Source organism: Ovis aries, chromosome 8, assembly GCF_016772045.2.
Source record: "Ovis aries strain OAR_USU_Benz2616 breed Rambouillet chromosome 8, ARS-UI_Ramb_v3.0, whole genome shotgun sequence".
NCBI classification, from domain to species: Eukaryota; Metazoa; Chordata; class Mammalia; order Artiodactyla; family Bovidae; genus Ovis; species Ovis aries.
In genome coordinates this window covers 2,072,773-2,094,434 of record NC_056061.1, presented here as the reverse complement: position 1 = coordinate 2,094,434, position 21,662 = coordinate 2,072,773, and the positions used below count along the sequence as shown (strand labels likewise).

At 40.1% G+C, this 21,662-nt stretch overlaps 1 protein-coding gene across 1 annotated transcript in view; it reads left to right on the top strand.

The window, feature by feature from the left end:
* The window catches only part of TMEM30A (transmembrane protein 30A), a 39,329-nt gene that overhangs the window by 1,216 nt on the left and 16,451 nt on the right, over positions 1–21,662 (top strand). Inside the window, exon 2 of the mRNA XM_015097289.4 lies at positions 21,540–21,647. Within this exon, the coding sequence (XP_014952775.2) occupies positions 21,540–21,647 (108 nt within the window). The remainder of the gene's footprint in view (positions 1–21,539; positions 21,648–21,662) is intronic.

Below are 21,662 nucleotides of genomic sequence, written 5' to 3'. Positions count from 1 at the left end.
CCAGTATTAAACATCTGCTCATCCTCTTTTCTTGACTATCTGAGGGTATTTTTTATCTGTTTGAAAGGGGAGGAACGGGCACAAAATTCTCTTGATTTTTTTTTGTTCTATCAGTTATGTCATTTTTTTCCCTTTTTAATTATACTAAATACTGTAAAATGTATGCATGCAATTTAATAGGGCTTTCAAAACAACTTTATTTCAACGGCAGGGATAGGCATACTTTCCAATTTAATTAACAGTGTTACCTGTAAAAGCAGAATCATTATATTTTTAATTGTACAACGTGTACATTTCTGTGTTAGTAATACAAGTGTATAGCACAGTTTAAAAATCTTTTACTGAAAGTTCATTTTCAGTTAATAATGAAGTATCACAGTAAATTTTTTCAGTCTAATGTCCTCTTTTATCATTTTTATCTCCTAGTAGACCCTCAAATGTAGTCCTTAGTGTTCTCCCAACTGTATTGTGCTGTGCTGTGCTGTGCTCAGTTGCTCAGTCATGTCCGACTCTTTGAGACCCCCATGGACTGTAGCCCGCCAGACTCCTCTGTTCCTGGAGATTCTCCAAGGCAAGACCACTGGAGTGGGTTGCCATGCCCTCCTCCTGGGGATCTTCCCAACCCAGGGATTGAACCCAGGTGTCCCTCATCGCAGGCGGATTCTTTTACTGTCTGAGTCGCCAGGGACCCCCCCAAACCTTTTTAGGACCACACATACCAGGATGTGAGCGTAGTGGTATAATACAAGGGCTGTGGGCTCTAAGCAGGAGTCAGGCAGAGCTGGGTTTAAATTCCAGCTCAGCTATTAACTGGCTCAGTTTGTTGCAAAACATAATCGCCCTAAATTTCTTCACTTGTAAAATAGGTAAATAATTCCTATTTTTTGTGAACTGTGAGATTTAGAAACAAGATAGATAATATTCCTGGCACTACATTTATACACTAGTTACTGTATTGTGATGTCCGCTAATCAGGAGATGAGAAATGGAGTCAGAGGGGTTGGTATTTGCTAGTAAGCTAGAAAAGCATTGTAAAATAGAGACAGAAACCAAACCTGGATGTCTTGATTTTCAGTCTTAAGCTTTTACACTATACTGGGATCCTTATGTCTATGTTTTTAGTGGATATTAAGATGAAAGCAGCAGTTTGGAATTTATATGATGAGTATTTACTAAATTATCAGAACTCAATTTCTGTCAATATTTACTATGAAGGTAAATGTTAACTTTCTTTAAAACTTTCGGATTCTGAAATAAAGTTCTTCACGCTAGTTGATGAAATGGAAAGTTCTTAAATAATTTTCATGTATGTAATTCTGATTTCAAACTGTCTGAAGAGTCTACTGTAGCTGGATCTCGTTAGAAGGACACTGAAGTTGAGTCAAGGCATTAGAGTCCAGCTTTTACTCCCTAGTTTGTGATCTTAGGCATGTTTTTGAGTCTCAGTTTTCGTTTCGCTTGAAGAGCTGAACGATTCAGACTAGATGATCCCTTAGAGGCCTTGTTCCACTTTAATATTCCGTGACTTCCAACTTTAATGTGATTTTAAGAAAACGCTGCATATTCAAGTTGTATCACCTTTGGAACTAGAGGAGATGAGAATTAAGAGTGATGAGGAATTTTGTACCAATGCTCAGATACAGTTGTGCAAATAAATTTTTTAAAAATTTGATGATTGTGTAGAGAAGTGGTTCTGAATTGAGCCTGGAGTTACTAGAAGAACCTAGGGAACTTCCCCTAAGCACACATACTTGTTTCTGACTGCTCCCCACCCTTTGTCAGTCACTAGTTTAAAGTTGAGGGTTATTAAAAATAAATACGTAAGAAGAAGTTCTTGGCAAGATTCACTTCAATACTACACGTTGCTCACATCTCTTTAGCTTATGTCCTCATTTTTGAAACTTTTAAGACTTTCATTATTGCACTCATCTCATCTGCTAGTAAAGTAATGCTCAAAATTCTCCAAGCCAGGCTTCAGCAATATGTGAACCATGAACTTCCAGATGTTCAAGCTGGTTTTAGAAAAGGCAGAGGAACCAGAGATCAAATTGCCAGTATCCTCTGGATCATGGAAGAAGCAAGAGAGTTCCAGAAAACATCTATTTCTGCTTTCTTGACTATGCCAAAGCCTTTGACTGTGTGGATTGCAATAAACTGTGGAAAATTCTGAAAGAGATGGGAATACCAGACCACCTAACCTGCCTCTTGAGATACCTATATGCAGGTCAGGAAGCAACAGTTAGAAGTGGACATGAACAAAAGACTGGTTCCAAGTAGGAAAGGAGTAAGTCAAGGCTGTATATTGTCACCCTGCTTATTTAACTTATATGCGGAGTACATCATGAGAAACACTGGGCTGGATGAAGCATAGCTGGAGTCAAGGTTGCCAGGAGAAATATCAATAACCTCAGATATGCAGATGACACCACCCTTATGGCAGAAAGTGAAGAAGAACTAAAAAGCCTCTTGATGAAAGTGAAAGAGGAGAGTGAAAAAGTTGGCTTAAAGCTCAACATTCAGAAAGCTAAGATCATGGCATCCAGTCCCATCACTTCATGGCAAATAGATGGGGGAAACAGTGGAAACAGTGGCTGAGTTTATTTTTCTGGGCTCTAAAATCACTGCAGATGGTGACTACAGCCATGAAATTAAAAGACACTTACTCATTGGAAGGAAAGTTATGACCAACCTAGACAGCATATTGAAAAGCAGAGACATTACTTTGTCAACAAAGGTCCGTCTAGTCAAGGCTTTGGTTTTTCCAATAGTCATGTATGGATGTAAGATTTGGACTATAAAGAAAACTGAACGCCGAAGAATTGATGCTTTAGAACTGCAGTGTTGGAGAAGACTCTTGAGAGTCCCTTGGACTGCAGGGAGATCCAACCAGTCCATCCTAAAGGAGATCAGTCCTGGGTGTTCGTTGGTAGGACTGATTTTGAAGCTGCAGCTCCAATACTTTGGCCACCTGATGCAAAGAGCTGACTCATTTGAAAAGACCCTGATGCTGGGAGGGATTGAGGTCAGGAGGAGAAGGGGATGGCAGGGGATGAGATGGCTGGATGCCATCACCGACTCAATGGACATGGGTTTGGGTGGATTCTGGGAGTTGATGATGGACAGGGAGGCCTGGCGTGCTGCGGTTCATGGGGTCGCAAAGAGTCAGACACAGTTGAGCAGCTGAACTGAACTGAAGGACTTTCATTGACATAATATATCAAATTACTAGGCCAAAGAACACTTGTCCAGTCAGAATGCTTTCGTAATATAGCTTAAAGTGCTAAGATCAGAAATCCAGATAAAAATCAGTGGGTCTTCATCTTTTTCCTGGAAAGTTTATACAAAATATTACTACTCTTGTAAAGCATGTTGGACTCCCCTAAAAAAGGTGTTTAGAAATAGATTATCTCATCTCATTAGGTTTCTATATCTTGTTTAGCTGGGTTTTAGATTTTCTATTATCTAATAAGATAGAAATTTTTAGAAAACTAAAATTGTTAATTTTTTCAGTCATAAAATATTTAATACCTAATTAAAACTAAGATTTAATATCTTCATTATTATTAGCAGCAAGAAATAAGTCTTTAATGTGGCAGTTGTAAGAGTCGGGAACATCTTTCTAGTAGTACCATAAAGGTAATGTTTTTCTAGTTGATGGTCCTTGTTTTTGAGGCAGAGATGTTAATTGAATAGTGCGAACCTGAAAAAGAAAGTGAAAGTCGCTCAGTCCTGTCCGACTCTTTGTGACCCCCATGGAATTCTCTAGGCCAGAATACTGGAGTGGGTAGCCTTTCCCTTCTCCAGGGGATCTTCCCAACCCAGGGATCAAACCTAGGTCTCCCTCATTGCAGGCGGATTCTTTAGCAGCTGAGCCACAAGGAAAGGCCGAGAATACTGGAGTGGGTAGCCTAACCCTTCTCCAGGGGATCTTTCTGATCTAGGAATAGAACTGGGGTCTCCTGCATAGCAGACAGATTCTTTACCAACTGAGCTTTCAGAGAAGCCCCTTCTATCCCTGATAGAAAGTATTCTTAACTTTTGCATTTTCACACGTTTATCAGTTTTAAGTTATATAGTTGTAAATTAATGGTTAGAATCAAATGAGGACATTATTTGGAGTGATAGCATAAATTTAGAACTAAATATTTACTTCAAAATTAATATTGCCAAAGTGTTGTGTTCAACCTACATTTGCATTTCAAATTTTAGTGGAATAGCACTCCCACTCCCATGCAAACATGCTTGATTGAGAAACCCTAATTCTCTTCCTCTTCACTTTATTATTGTTTATCACCCTCAACTCTGTTATTCTGGTTTTTTTCTGTTTCCTTAGTTTCTGACAAAAATAGATTTTTATCTTTTGATTTTATGCTTGTGCAGTTTGAATTCTTGGGGCTTCCCAGATGACTTGATGGTAAAGAATCCACCTGCCAATGCAGGAGACTGGGATTCGATCCCTGGGTCAGGAAGAGCCCTTGGAGAAGGAAATGGGAACCCATTCCAGTATTCTTCCCCGGGAAATCCCATGGACAGAGGAGTCTGGCAGGCTACCATCCACAGGGCCACAAAAGAGCTGGACACGACTTAGCGACTAAACAACAACTTAGGTTCTTAGATTTAAGGATTTCAAAAGGATCTTCTGTATTTGGTATTCTTTGTTTATACTTAGCCCATAGCTAAGAGTCAAAGAAGAATAAGTTGCTTTGTAGGCATGATTGTTAAAATTTAGGTAGTTCATGTTGAGAAGTGTAAAGATTTTAGTAGTTAAATGAATTGTGGTTGGTTAGAAGTTGACTCTTGGAAATGAAGAGATTTTTAGCATTCGTGTTATTTGTTTCTCTTGTAACTTTAGTACTTAGGGCCATGGTATGGGGAGGGAGGTGGAGGGGGAGTTCAGGATGGGGAACACTTGTACACCTGTGGTAGATTCATGTTGATGTATGGCAAAACCAATACAATATTGTAAAGTAATTAGCTTCCAATTAAAATAAATAAATCTATATGTAAAAAAAGTAAGAAGCCCAGGAACTGAGAGTGGTTTTACAGATGGACATTTGCAATTGAGTTTGATGCTAGAGGATAGTAACCTTGAACTCCAATAATATGAAATGTTATCTCCCCAAAATAATTTTATTCTTACTTGTAGACCTGTGTCACCAAAAAATTGTACACATTTGTTATTATATTTTTAATTCTATCAATTAAAATCTGTTATATAAGAACCTATATAATATCCTCAAACCTGCCTCTTAGTTTGCAAAGCATAAAATATTTACTTTCTGACCCCTTACAGAAAAGAATTTCCTGTCCTTGACTTGGAGTTTTAAAGAAACATACTGCCAAATTTAGCATTTGTTATAAAAATAGCAGTGTTTATTTTATACATTCTAATCCTCAATAATCTTTCAAGGTAGGTGTAGTGATCACTGATAATTGCTTGTATTCTACATTCTTTGTACAAATAAATGTAGAATACCTTAGTTGAATTTACCATTGATCTTGGTACAGGTAATATTATTATCCATGTCTTTTCACAGATGAAGTTTAAGCAACTAAACAAAATTGCTTTTGAAGTTTTTACTTCAGTTACCTTTTGTCTTCATTAGAGCCTCTAGAAAGGACAAGTAATTCTCTTTTATTTATCTCTTATTTTTAAATTTTTATCTTTTAAAGATGAATTCTTTAGTATGAAATCATTAGTTCAACGGGTACTTAAAATGTTGTTTTTAAATTTAATCTAATTAATACTTAATATGGTTTACCTTATTACTCAGCATTTTGTTGAGTGATCTGTTTAAGTCTTATATTGATTTCCTTTTAAGTCAGATTTGCATTCGAAAATGGAAGTTCTCCAGCCCTTATACAGGGTACAAATGGCATGTCCTTCAAAGTCCTCCTTTCCCACTGCATGAAGTCCAGTCAGCTCTCTTAAGAGTGGAATCCAGTTTCAGAATCACTGAGAATTGTCAGTTCGATTCAGGAGAACAATTGTAGTGGCAGCAGAAGCAGAGCTGAGAAGCACGACAGCGCTTAAGCTAGTCGTCCCCATCCGTTGCTGTGCCTCTGGCTCTCTGTGTTTTGAATTTAAGCTGCCAGGCAGGTCTCCCGCTTGTTGTTCTGCACTGTGCCTTCTATGCTTTTGACATTTAATAGGCATTAATTTTTAAAATAAGGGAACTATAGTTCCTCTCCTACCTGGTAGCATCTTTGTTTCTAGGGTAAGTTATGAATTACTATCTTAAGTATAAGCTGTTTCTTCCCTAATTTTATTGAGGTTGCAATTGACAAAAATTGTATAGATTATATAAATTTTATATTTATATAGTTATATATTGATAAATATACATTGATATGCATTGTGAAATGATCACCATAATAAAGCTAATTAACATGTCCATCACTTCCTATAGTAACTCATATTAAAAAGACAAGTGATAACAAGTGTTTGTGAGGATATAGAGGACAAGGAGCTCTTTTGGAATGTAAATTGGTATAGCTATTAGGGATAAGATTATGTTAGTTGCTCAAAAATGAAAATACAGAACCACCATAAGATCTAGCACTCCCGATGCTGCTGCTGCTGCTGCTGCTGCTGAGTCGATTCAGTCGTGTCCGACTCTGTGCGACCCCATAGACGGCAGCCCACCAGGCTCCCTTGTCCCTGGGATTCTCCAGGCAAGAACACTGGAGTGGGTTGCCATTGCCTTCTCCAATGCATGAAAGTGAAAAATGAAAGTGAAGTCGCTCAGTCATGTCTGACTCTTAGCGACCCCATGGACCGCAGCCTACCAGGCTCCTCCATCCATGGGATTTTCCAGGCAAGAGTACGGGGGTGGGGTGCCATCGGCTTCTCTGGTGGGTGTGTAGGGTGTGAGATAAATTGTAGAATCAGATCTAACTTGATATTTTGGTCTGCATTAGAATGATGGAATTGTAATTTTGTAACCAAGCATGGGTTTGTATGCCAGGTTGCAGAAACTGACAGCAAGTATTTGCAGCAAAATGTAGGGTTTTATTTGTAGAGTGCCACAGAGGGGAGTGGGGGACAAGCCACTCCAACCTGGTCTGTGAGTTGGGGCGTTTCTTAAGGAAAAGAACACAGAGGCTGAGATTAATGGTCATCTTGTGATGTTTCTTTACTTGCAGTTTTGAGGGTCAGGATGTCTCTGGTTTACGTGGTCCATGGCTCAGGCATCTGTGAGCTCATCTTGTCCCGGAGAAACAGCCTGAGTTTGTGTGTTAGTGACGATGTCTATAAGAGCAGTTTTAGTACAGCAGCGATGTTATCAACAACCACTGTGATTTTAGTCATCTGACTCTGGTTGATTAGCGTTCAGCTAGCACAGGCTTGAGGTCAGAGGGGACAAGAAAGGGATAAGTTTTGGATAGAGAGATTGATTAGTCATAAACTCAGGGAACACGGTTTTAGGGGGACGTGGCTTCAATTTATCAAGATGGGGAAGACCGTAGAAACAGTTTCGGTGTGATAGCAGGGGTTGGGAGGTTAGAAGCTGAATAAAGAGTTCTGGGTTTTACTCGTTACAGTGAGATGCCTTTTAAACATCCAAATTGGAAATAATGAGTAGACAACTGAACAGGGAGAAGGTTGAGACTGGGGTCAAGTATTTTGACTCAGTGTAGATGATACACAGAGACATAAGATAGAATGAAGTTAAAAGAGGTAAAAAAGGAAGAGCATCCAAAGAGAGCCATGAGTCCACTCCAGTGATTACCGAGGTTGGGGAGATGAGGAGAAGCTAGCAAAGGAGGTAGAAAAGGAACAGCTAGTGAGACCGGAGAAAAGCAAGGGAAATGTGGTGGTCTGGAAACCAGTTTCAAGGTAGAGCACGTGATAACTACTCCCAGGGCTGCTGCTACTAGTTCACGTGAGCGGAGAACTGGAAGCTGACCTGTGAGTTAACAACATGAAAAGCAGCTCTCGTGCAATGAATGGAGTCACCATCCACATGGGTTTCAAGCCAGAAACCCCAAAAGTCTTACTTGTCATCATCTTATCTCTAGCCACTAACTTCTGTAGATTTTACTTTCTCTGTATTTTTTGAAACACTTTTTCCCTTTATTTCTACTGCCTTTTTCTTTATGATTTTCATTTGCTGGGTTATTGTAATAGCATTTTATTTTATTTTTCTAGTTGGCATTTTCTTCAATCTTTCTGCACGTTACTGCCAGAAGCGTGCAGGCTAGTCTGAATATTTAAAAGACTGGTCTGAATATTTCATCTCTCGCTTAACATTTCTTCTATGTCTGCCTCTAGCATTCAGGATAATGTTTAAAACCCTTAACGTGGAATGTAATTTTCTTCATGAGAAGCTACTTTCTGTTTCTCTGGCCTCATCTCCTACCAGTCCCCTGCCCTTTGCTCTAGTCATAACTGTTGCAGTTTATGAAATGTGGCATGTTGCTAGATCAACCTGAAATAGCCTTCCTTTCTTGTTCTACCCCAGTTTTCAAACTTCATTCCTGTCCCACCTGATATACTGAATAAATGGATGCTTCTCTCCGGTTTCATAAGGACTAGCTTATAACCTGGCATAACATTATTGAATTATATTTTTAAATTACTAATTAACATAACTTTCTATCCCACTATTATGTAAGTTCTCTGTGGCATGAACGATGTATTTTCCCATTATATATTATCATCCTGGCATCTAATAGAGATAGTTCCTGGAATCTAATAGAGATCTCAAATGTTTAAATAAATGAATGAATAAATTCCAAAGATGATGCCAAAATTTTGAGTTTGGATGCTTGGGACAATGGTGGTACCATTTATAGGCATGAGAAGACCACTGTTGGGTGTGAGGTTATGGGAGTCAATGAACCATGACTGTTTTTTTAACTGAAATTTTTAGTGACGTGTAACCCCCCAAATTAACAAGTCACAAATATCTGGCTTAATTTTTAAGAGCTCACCATGGATTTGAAATACCATGGAGATGGTAAGAGTTTCAAGTGAGAAAGAAGAAATTCAACCAAAGGAATACATCTAGGAATATGAAAATGGGACTTGAGGGTGGAAATAAGTGTATAATGTGTACCTTATAATGTATGAAATATGATATGAGGCCACACAAGGTTATTGTCAGAAGGTAGCGCTGGAGACAAAGATAAAAGCCACTAATATTTGAATATCAGTTATATGACTGTATAAAACAAAGCTTTATGTAGAAAAGACCTGTATTTCCTTTAAATAGAAGCCCTAGTTTACTCATACTGATTGCTTATCTGTTCCTTTTATCTACCCTCTTGTATAGATTGAAGCATGATTAGCAAAGCCATTTTCACCAGTTTTGTCCTAGGCAGTTTTTATAACTTGATACTTTAGTAAGAGTTTTAAGGAGTAAACTAAACCTCATGTTGGAATATGCTTTTTTGTTTGTAAAAATGCATTAAATGCCAGATGTGAGAACTGTGTGTGTGACAACGTAGTATAACAGAATTCTGTCTCAGACTCTGAAAGTTAAGGTGTTCCTGAAATGACATCCACCTTGCCATAACCAAGTTGTTGTTTTGAATCTGTATTTTAGACAAAAACTGTGAAGATTTGCTGGTACTGTTTAACACATCAGCATATTCACGAATGGTGCCAATTTTATTTTTAAAACACAATGTCTTTTAAATTGACTTCCATGTTTCCAGATGATTGTACAGTAGGAGCAGGCCAGTCTTATATAAAGAAGAGCAGTTTTGGAGTTAGACAGATATGATTGTATCACTGTTACAGATTGAATTGTGTCCTTTTGGAGTTAGATATGATTATATCACTGTTACAGATTGAATTGTGTCCTTTTGGAGTTAGACAGATATGATTATATCACTGTTACAGATTGAATTGTGTCCTTTTGGAGTTAGACAGATATGATTATATCACTGTTACAGATTGAATTGTGTCCTTTTGGAGTTAGACAGATATGACTATATCACTGTTACAGATTGAATTGTGTTCCTGTGAAAGATACGTTGAAACCTTAAGTCCAAGTACCTGAATGTGACTTTATTTGGAAATCGAGTCTTTGCAAATGAAATCAAGATGAGGTTATTCTGGTGGGCTCCTGTTCAGTATGTCTATCTGGTGTCCCTGTAAGAAAAGACAGGCATAGAGTGAAGATGATGTGAAGAGAAGACACGGGGAGAATTACGTAGCAGCAGATGTGGAGGTGGCGTGATGCAGCTGCAAACCGAGGAATGCTGGCCGTTGCGAGAAGCAGGCAGGAGGCAAGGACTGTTTCTCCCCAGGGTCTCAGGGAGAATAGCCCTGCCGGCACCTCAGGTTCAGACTTAGGGCCTCCAGAACTGTGAGAGAAGAAATTTCTCGTGTTCTAAGACACCTAGTTTGCAGTAATTTGCTTCACTAGCCCTCAAAAACTAATAATAGTCATATATTAGCTAATTGGTTCTGGGCAGTCATGTAACCTCTGAATATCAGTTTCCTCTGAGAAAGATTAAAATAGTTCTGGCACTGAATAGACATTTGAGAAGTAATAGCTAGTTTTTAAATTTTTTTATTGTTATGATGGTTTGCATGACATATTACTTAATTCGTTTGTCATTTCCACATGTGAGATTGACTTTCCGATTGAATTAGAAGTAAACACCTTTTCTGTAGTTCCCACTCAGATTCTTTAACCTACAGAAACATGCAGCAGATTTCATGTGACTCATAGAATTTTATTAGGATATGAAGGGTTAAACTTGTTCTGTAACTATCAGTGTCGAACTAAGCTTTTGATTTTTTAAAAAACTAATTTTCAAAAATAAAATAGAGTGAATTAAAAAAATAATTCAACTGTTAACTTTTAATTGACTCTAAATAATTTGAGTATGTGTCGACTGAAAAAAAACCATCAACCTTAAAGTTGTGAGTTAAGTTTTGTTTGCAGGTCTTACTGAGTATTGAGCCCAGGAGACAGCCTCTCAGCTCTGATGTGCTGTCCCCAAGAGGTCCGGAAGGAGCCAGGATATACAGAGTTTAGTCCCCGACTGAATCCCTAAGAAGAGACTGACACTGAAAGTTAGTGATTTTAGAGCTTTTCTGGGTATGGGAAGATGCAAGAGTCTGGGCTCACTGAAATTGTTCCTTAGATGGGCATCTTGACTGTCTCAGGCCAGTACCTCAAGCACAGAATGCTTCCTGTGTCTCCTCCATGCTGAATTTCCTCAGGGCACACCGTTGGTGGGCAGATGCCATGGCTGATTGCTTGGTGCTTATAGAACCGGGATTGGGGGGCAGCATTCCCTGTCCACACGTCGATGTGATGCCTTTCCTCCACCTCCTTTATCTGATGAGCGTTTTTGAAGGGAGTTTTTCTTCTTGAGGTATTACCTATTGAATGAAAAGGAAGCTTTTTATTTTATATGCTTTTAACAATGTCCAGTGTCCCAGAATACCCTGCTTTCTTCTTGTGACCCCCTTTCCCCCCTCTCCTCACTCTTCGCGGTCCTTACCCGCCTTCTTTCTTACTGGGGCCTGGGTTATACAGACGACCTCATCTGTAGTCATAAAAACGTGCGTGGAGAGCTCAGTGCTGTCCCTCATTCTTGAGCCTTGAGTTAGAAGCGGTGTAAGTTGCAGTACTTCCTCTGAGGCGAGAACACGGGCCGCCGCTCAGCCTTCTCCTTCTGTGGGAGATCTCTTCATAACAAAGGGGGAAGTCGGCTCCTGTGGGTCACACCAGCGGCACTGGCTGACTCGCAAACCTGAGGCGTCTGCAGGAGGCACCTAGGGCAAGGTTAGCGCCCTGACCTCCCTGTCCCCCAGCTCTGTCTGCCCTGCCTGACGGGAACTGAGCCAGCTTCGTTTTCGTAGCTGGAGCTGCAGCATCTCGTGTGTGCAGCTGTGTCGGTGTGAGGGTGCTGTCTCCTGAAGCTTCTGACACCGCCCTTTCTAAGAAGTCTGGGCTGGCTCTCTCCACATTTTGTCCCCTGGACTACAAAGCCACACTGCTCTCGCTCATAGTGACTCTAGTTACAGAAGCTACCCCTTTAGCTTCGACTCTAATCCAGTTTCATTTTTCTGTTTTCTGAGACCTAAATTTTCCTTACTACTGATTGTCAACTGTTTGGTAAATGGACACTGTAGAAAAATTAGATGCTTTAACTGGTGAACTCCTAATTGATTCTCACATTTTTAATGCAGAACTTTATGTTCCAAATTCATGTATCTTGGCTTTGTTCATGTGTTAAGCCCTCAGTTAGAGATTGTCGCTCTTGGTACTGTCTCCTTGTAGGCAACACCCACTCATCAGTCCTCATGGAGGAATTGCTGGACACTGGATTAGGTATGAGTTTCCACGGGACCTGTATCTCTTTCACCAAGGCACCCATTCCGTTTCAGTGACGCGCGTTTCGTCACTGTACGCTGCATGTGGTTAGATGTTGGGGTGAGTCCCTCCTGCCTGGAAAACAGACATTCAGGTAGATATTAAGTTAATAAGTGACGCTTTCCTGACAGCACATTCAGGAAGAAATGAAAGTCATATTTCTTAGACTCCTTTTTTAAAATCTGTTATCACACGGGTGTTTGATTATAGTAGCCTCCTCTCTCTCCACTTACTTATTTCCTGCAGGACATTTTGAACACTCAGGATTACTTAGCTTTCCGAGGCTTTGTTGCCAGCAACAGTAACCAACTGTGGGTACCTGATGGGGGAGAGGATTTATTGGAGGGAGATTGGGTAGGTCTCACACTGAATAGGTGGGAGGTCTAGAGGATCAGGTTTGGAGACGAGAGGAAAGCAAGGGAAGTTTGGAAGCAGAGATAGTGGGTCAGATGCCACAGCCGCTGTTTAGTTGTCTGTTAGACTACTGCTTCAGCTGCTGGTCTGATGACACTCACTCAACTCTGATTTTGTGGAGATTCAGTGCTCTAGTCTGTATCAGGCTTGATCCAAATCTTACGCTTTTTGCTTGGCTCCTGGGGTTAGGATGCGGAAGGACTCAGTTGCTGTCTTGGCTTCTGAAGTGGAAGATTGAGCCCTGCCTGCCTCCGAGACTCTCAACATGGGGAATTCCCCAGTGCTTGGGAGTGTGTTTGGGTGCTGGGCAACCTGATTAGCAACAAAAATAAATCACAGATACTTTTCTTCGTTCATATAATCTGGAGGCTCTGAGTTTGTGCATCAGAAATGATGGTATATTCCTTGTGTAAGAGGACATAAGATGGTGATAAGAACATAGATTTTAGAGAAAGTCAGAGCTGGGTTTAAATTCTTGGTGGGTGATACTGGGAAAATTACTAAACCTTCCTAAATGTCAGGTTCCTAGGTTAAAATAAGGAAAATAAAAATTAACTTTGCAGGAAACTATTATACATTTTAATGAGTTGATGTGTGTTAAGTACTTAATGTCAGGCACTTAGTATATACATTTGATAAACAGTAGCCTATAAAACTATGGAGAAGGCAATGGTACCCCACTCCAGTGGATGGAGGAGCCTGGTGGGCTGCAGTCCATGGGGTCGCTAAGAGTCGGGCATGACTGAGCGACTTCACTTTCAGTTTTCACTTTCACCCATTGGAGAAGGAAATGGCAACCCACTTTAGTATTCTTGCCTGGAGAATCCCAGGGACGGGGGAGCCTGGTGGGCTGCCATCTATGGGTCACACAGGGTCGGACACAACTGAAGCGACTTAGCAGCCTATAAAACAAAGCATGTTCTTATGGATCCAGTTTACCTTTCAGCATTGTCTCATTTCCTTCCAATGTGAAAATGCTCCACAAATCCAAACTGTTCATGCTCTGCTGCTGCTGCTAAGTCGCTTCAGTCGTGTCGCTTCTGTGTGACCCCATAGACGGCAGCCCACCAGGCTCCCCTATCCCTGGGATTCTCCAGGCAAGAACACTGGAGTGGGTTGCCATTTCCATCTCCAATGGGTGAAAGTGAAAACTGAAAGTGAAGTCGCTCTGTCCTGTCCCACTGTTCGCGACCCCATGGACTGCAGCCTACCAGGCTCCTCTGTCCATGGGATTCTCCAGGCAAGAGTACTGGAGTGGGGTGCCATCACCTTCTCTGCTGTTCATGCTCATTGTCCTTAAATGTACGTGTGGGTCCTGGCTTCATGCTTCTCCATATGGCCCTCTTTTCCATCTTTTTTTCCTTTTAATGGCTCATTTCAAATCCTCTTTTCTTTGAAAGTACTAGTCCGTCTGGTACTTACTGTCCTCTGCTGTTCAGTTTAGCACTTAATATTATACTTATTTTCCCTGTGTGTTAACCTTTGATGAAGTAGTCTTCTGGAGGGCCAAGGGAACTGTTTTTGTGAAGAAGCAGTTTAGTAGAAGGAACACTGGACTTCGAGTCAAAAATTCTTGCGTCTAGCATAGCACCAGCTCTTGCTATTTGCGTATCCTTGGGCAAGTTTCTGAATGTGTTCTCTCTTTTTTTTTTTTTTTGAATGTGTTCTCTTTATGTAAAATGAGGATAATACTTTTAGGATTTTGGTGAGGATCAGATGAGATGCACGTTTAATAGAAAGGACTGTGTAAACTACATAAAGCATCACTTTTGCGTCTGCCTTGCACTCCACGTCATGTGTTGCAGATAGAAAGGTTTAAAGTGTTAATGGCCATTTGTTTTACTTTCAGAGTTTCCTGGAATCAAAGACATGCAATCTCCTTGTATATTTAAAAAAGTATAATTAAAAGATAATGATGAAAATGTTATAGCTATCCTTTGATTTTGTAGGAGTATAATTTAATATTAAGCAATACTTGGTTTAAAAATACTTGTTTTAATATACTGTAGTAGTGTAATTTATTAGATTTCATATTCCATCCTATTGTTTTTGTTCAATTAAATAAAGAATATATCTTTGTTTAATCACAACTGATCATCTTTCTTTCCCCCTTTGCCTTAGACACCAATTTGAAAGAGAGTGGTTTAACAGGTTTCTGTTCAAAGGCAAACCATATATGGTAATAGGCCCAGCTGGCAACTTTTTTTTTTAATCCTAAATTAGACTTAGAAGAGAGAGAAGATGTGTAGAGATTTTTAAACAAAAAACTGAAAAAATTTTAATATATTTTAATATAGATTTAAAATATATTTTTCTAAACGGTCTCATCTTTTCTCTCATCTTGTCAACATCATAAAATTTGACTTTTAAGTGGAGTATTTTATATGAATAAGCCCTAGGTAGAAAGCTGTGACCCCTCAAGTTTAGTGAAAAATTATATGTGCTTTGCCTGTCTTCATTTAGGAGACTTGTGTTTATTAACTTGTTTTAATTACATGCCAAGCCTCTCTTAGATATTTGTAGTGAATGAAAATTTTCTCTAAACAAAGTTTCGTTAGTAAGTAGGCTTTGATGGAGAACATTTCAATAGGTTGTATCAGGATTTGACAAAATGAAGTTTTATTAAGCAGTTTTATGATTTTTGGAAAGCAGTTAGGTGTAATTGTTTAATTTTTTAAAAACTTCTGTTGGAGTATAATTGATTTACAGTATGTTTCAGGTGTGTAAGTGAAGTTGCTCAGTCGTGTCCAGCTCTTTGCGACCCCATGGAAGGTAACCTACCAGGCTCCGTGGCCCATGGGATTTTCCAGGCAAGAATACTGGAGTGGGCCGTTTCCTTCTCCAGGGGATCTTCCCAACCCAGGGATTGAACCCGGGTCTCCTGCATTGCAGCCAGAAGCTTTACCGTCTAAGCCAATAGGGAAGTCCAACACATATATTAATTCTTTTTCACATTCTTTACCCATATGGGTTATTATAGAATATTGAGTAGAGTTTCCTCTGCTATACAGTAGGTCCTTTTTGGTTATCTGTTTTGTTGTGTATAGTAGTGTGTCTGTGTTAATCCCAAGCTCCTAATTTATCCCTGCACCTCCCTCCTCCAGCGTTTCCCCTTTGGTAACCATAAGTTTGTTTTTGAAATCTGTGAGTCTGTTTCTGTTTTGTAAATAAGTTTACTTTTATCATTTTAAAAATTAGAGTCCACATGTAAATATTATTGTATAATATTGTCTCTGTCTGCCTCACTTCACTTAGTATGATAATCTCTGGGTCCCTCTGTGTTGCAGATGACATTGCCTTCTTTTTTATGGCTGGGTAATATTCCATTGCATTTATGTAGCACATCTTCTTTATCCATCCCTTTGTCAGTAGACACATAGGTTGCTTCTGTGTCTTGGCTATTGTGAATAGTACTGTGAACACTGGGATGTTTGCATCTTTTTGAATTATATTTTTTCTTGATATATCCCCATGAGTGGAATTGCTGGATCAAAAGGTAGTTCTAGTTTTAGTTTTTTAAGGAACCTCCATACTGTTTTCCATAGTGATTGTAGTAATTTAAATTCCCATCAGTAATGTAGGAGGTTTCCCTAGATGTTGTAATTTAAAGCTTTATTTTCTATATACAGATTTTAACCTTTTTTTTCAATTATGAAAAGAAATTGAATATCCACATAGAAAGTTTACGTGTTCAGTTTCAAAAATAAAGGTCAGTTGGCTTTTTTTTTTTTCTTACTTTATTAAGGTAAAGGTAATTAGAGTTGTTAATGATAAAATTCTTACTTATCACAAGAGTGATAAGACAGATCCCAGTCTGGGAGAAAAAAGTTGTTAAAAGGCATATCTGATAAAGGGCTGTTACCAAAATATACAAGGGACTCTTAATACTCAGCTATAAGCAAGTGAAAAACTATTAAAAATAGGCAAAAGACCTGAACAGGTACCTCACCAAAGAAGATATGCAATATCCTAATAAGCTTAGACTGCTACAATGACGTGTTGTAAACTAGGTGACTTAAATAGCAGGTACTCATTTCTCACAGTCCTTGAGGTAGGGATGTTTAAGGTCATGGTGCTGATAGGTTTGGTTCTTGGTGCAGACCCTCCTGGTTTGCAGGTGGCTACTTTCCTGCTGCCCTCACCACAGCAGAGAGAGAAGGAGCTCTGATTTCTTTTCCTCTTTTTATTAGAGGTGTTAATCTCATCATGGGGACCTCACCATCCTGACCTCATCTAAACCTGATTATTTCCCAAAGGCCTCAACATATGAATTTTGAAGAGACACATTCATTTCATACATTCCACCCTTGTGCTCATGCACAATAGTTTTATTCCATGTAATCAGCCCCCCAAATCTCTTCTGTTTCCAGCATCACCTTTAAAGTCGTCTAAATATCATTTTAATCAGATAGGTGAGACTCACAGTATGATTCATCCTGAGGCAAAATTTCTCTCCAGCTGTGAACTTGTGGAACCAGATGTGCTTCCAAATACCATGAAGTAACAGACATACAGACACTCAAGTTTGAAAGGGGGGAAAAAAAATGAAAAGGGTGATGAGTTCCAAGCAGATCTCCAAAACTTAGCAAGACAAATATCATCAGATCTTAAGGCTTGAGAAGCCTCTTAAGGCTTGTTAAACCTGTTTGGTTTAACACTCTACCTTCGAGACCCACTGGGGTAGAAGTCCTGCTTCAAGGCTCTGGGTTGCTGCCAGCCGGTCTGTTGAACTCCTCCTCCAGGACGAAATGAGGATGTAGCCCTGATGGTCTCAGAAGTCATCTCAGGGACCACTCTTCTCTTCTTTTGGAGAATCCGTAGCACATTATGTAGAGAATGGCTCCGTGGGCCAGTCCTGTAGGCTCTGAGCAGTTCCTCAGCTTGCCTTCCTTCTGCTCCTTCTCTCTCCCCTTGAGTTCGCACGGCAGTGTTTCTGCTGGAATGGCTGACTAGGTCCATGGTTCACATGCTCACTCGTCTCTTTACTGAGTGGTTGTTCAGCTTAGTATTACCCTTAGTTGTGTCCTTAGTATTCTTTTCAGAGCATGCTTTCTGATTTTGTGTGGTATGGATAGGTTTGAGAATTTTTCCAGATCTTAAGTTTAAGATCTGGTCCCTTTTTGTTTAACATTTTTTCTTAGTCCATTTTCTCCTTTCCTGTCTTACTATTAATAAGCAGTCAGGTGGAACCAAGCCACTCTTTGAACACTGCTTAGAAATCTAAATATCCAGCCTCATCCTTCTGCAAGTGCTACATTCCACAAAACACTGGATCACAGTTTAGTCATATTCTCTGCCGCTTTATTGACAAGGATCACCATTTTTCCAATGTCCAATAATGTCCATTTCTAAGACTTCACCAAAGCTGTCTTTTACCATCCATGTTTCTACCAGTATTCTGATCATGTTTATTTATTAGCTCTCTAAGGAGATGGAAGCTTTCTTTTTAACTCTCTTCATTTCTTTCTAAGATCTCACCAGAATCACCTTTAATGTTTATATTTCTAGCATGCATCTCAAATCTCCAGCCTATACCCATTTCCCACTTCCAAAGCTACTTCTGTCTTTTTGAATATTTGCTGAAGCAACACCTCACTTCTCAGTACTAGTCTGTCTTAGCGTAAACTGCTATTTTAAAAACTGTATAGACCAGATAGCTTAAATAACAGACATTTATTTCATACTGTCTTGGAGGATTGGAAGTCAGACCAAGGTGCTGGCAGGTTCAGTTCCTTCAGATTCTTCACCCTGAAGAGAGTGAAGAAAGACCCTCCTCCTGACTTGTAGATGGGTGCCTTCTCACTTTATCCTCCCATAGCAGAGAGAGAGAGAGAGAGGGAGAGAGAGGGAGAGAGAGAGGGAGAGAGAGAGGGAGAGAGGGAGAGAGGGAGAGAGGGAGAGAGGGAGAGGGAGAGAGGGAGAGGGAGAGAGGGAGAAGGAGCGTGCATGCAGTGTACACAGGCAAGCACTCCGCTCTGTTTTTTCCATCTCAGAAGGATTCTTGTTCCATTGTGGAGGCCCTACCTTCATGATCTCATCTAAACCAAATCCAGTGTTCCCACCTCCAAGTTATGTTGGAAATTAGGGCTTCAACATATGAATTTTGGCGGATCCAAACATGTAGCCCATAATTTACAGATGGCAAGTAAACAAACATGTGAAAGATGCTTGACATCATCATTAGGGAACTGCAAATTAAAAAACGAGGTTCCACTGCACACCTGTTCAAATGGTGAAGACCCAAAACATCAACAGCATCACATGCTGGTGAGGATGTGGAGCAAAAGGAAGTCGTTTATTGCTGGTGGGAGTGCAAAATGGTACAGCCATTTTGGAAGACAGTTTGGCAGTCTCTTACAAAACTAAACATACTCTTAAAACGCAATCCAGCATTTTTACTGCTTGTTATTTATGTAAATAGGCTGAAAATTTACATCCACATGAAAACCTGCACATGGATGTTTATAGCAGTTTTACTTGTAATTGCTCAAACTTGGAAACAACCAAGATGTCCTCTGTGGTACACCAAGAAAATGGAATAATCTTTGATGCTAAAAAGAAATGTGCTATCAAGTCATGGAAAGACAGAAATCTTAAATGCGTATTACTAAGTGAACGAGATAAATCCAAAAAGGCTACATGCTATATGATTTCAAATTATGTGCCATTCTGGAAGAGGCAAAACCATGGAGACAGTAAAAAGATCCATGGTTGTCAGGGGTTAGGGGTGAGGGAAGAATGAATAGGTAGAGTGCAGAGAGTTTTTAAGGTATGAAACTATTCAGTATGATAATGTGATGGTGTATTTATGTCATTACACACTTGTCAAAACCCATGGAATGTGCAACACCAGGAGTGAGTCTTAAGGTGAACCATTGCCTTTGGGTGATGATGTAACGTTACAGGGTCATCATTTGTAACAAGTACGTTTCTCTGGTGAGGGATATTGATAATCAGGGAGATTGTGTCTGTGTAGGTCCAGGGAGTATATGGGAACTCTGTAGTTTGCATTCAGTTTTGCTGTGAACTTCAAACCACTCTAGAAAATAAAATCTATTTTAAAAAATTCATGTAATGGAAAAAACTTTTCTCATTTTAGCTGTTAGGTCAGGTCTTCTGACATCTGCTGGTGTATTGCAATTCAGTTGTGACACTAACCACCTGCCTTTGTGTCAGAGTCCACAGGTGTAAGGGCTTGGTCTCCAGCAATACATCTGAGTGCCAGTCAGGCACCAGCTGCAAGTCAGGCTCCAGGACAACCCATACTTACGGCCAACTGGCTACAAATAAGGGAGTTCTGAGGCCTCCCCCAGACCGCCCTCACTTCACAGGCCAGGTGCAAGTTCAGACGTCTCCAGGCCACCTGAACTTCTCACCAACTGCTTATAAATGTGGGAGGTTACTGTAACTTCTCTCAGGTTTCCCAAGATGCTGGAACGACTCAGAACTCAGGGAAGTGCTAGACTTACACTTTTATTTAAAATTGTATTAATCAGGATCAGCTAAACAGACATTTGGTGAGGTCCTGAATGTAGAGCTTCGTGCACTCCTCTTCCCTCAGAATCGGGGCTTGTGGATGGGCTAACCAACTCAAAACTCACCTGCGCTTTGGTGGCCAGTGTTTTTATTGGGATTCCAGGAGAAGGCAGTGGCAACTCACTCCAGTACTCTTGCCTGGAAAATCCCATGGATGGAGGAGCCTTGTGGGCTGCAGTCCACGGGGTCGCTGAGGGTCGGATACGACTGAGCGACTTCACTTTCACTTTTCACTTTCGTGCATTGGAAAAGGAAATGGCAGTCCACTCCAGTACTCTTGCTGGGAGAGTCCCAGGGACGGGGGAGCCTGGTGGGCTGCCATCTATGGGGTCGCACACAGTCAGACACGACTGAAGTGTGTGTCTACTACTTAGCAGCTGTAGCAGTATGATGAAGACAGGATTGATTAAACACTGGTGGTTCAGTTGGTAAAGAATCTGCCTGCAGTGCAGGAAACCCGGGTTCGATTCCTGGGTCAGGAAGATCCTCTGGAGAAGGGAATGGCAACCCACTCCAATTCTTGCCGGAGAATTCCATGGACAAAGGAGTCTGATGGGCTACAGTCCATAGGATTGCAAAGAGTTAACACGACTGAGCGACTAAGACATGATTCAACTAAACCTCCAGCCTTCTCCCTCTTTGCAGAGTTTGAACTGGGCCAAAGTCCCAAGTCACATCTGGTCTTTCTGATGACTGGCCCCCTGCCTGTCCCATTGTCTTAGCACAAACTCATGTGAATTAAGGGGCTTATCAAAAACAGACTCTAATCAGCAGGGAAATTTTAAAGGATTTAGAGGCTCCTACCAGGAACCCAAGACAGAGATAAAACAGATTCTTAATTATCCAACACCAGGTTTTAAAAATGGTAGCCCTTGAGAAACCTGATAGTATTTTGTTTGCTTTATTTAATTTGAAGATATGCCATGGAAAGCTGAGATGACAGAAAAGTTGTTTAGACTTTATAGCTATTTAAAAGTTAATACATCATACAGTTTGAATTTTATATTTATGATTTTGTGCATAAATGTGTTTCTTTGTGAAAAAGGAGAGATGAGCCAGTAGGATTACATAGGATCCTTTCCAGTTTTTACAGGCTCACACTGTCTAATAGATGACCTTATAAAAAGATTTTTTTCTGGCCTGTGGTTGCTCTCTCAGACTCATTTTTCTATCTGATAGCAGATTATTTCAGAGTGTATTCACTTTCTCCAAGGAAATATACTTAGTTATGTTTTTCTCTTGCAGATTGATTATACCGGAACAGATCCTTCCAGTCCCTGCTATAAATGTTTGTCTCCGAATGTTACACCTTGTATTTGTACCATTAACTTCACACTGGACCAGTCATTTGAGGTCTGTATTCTAAGT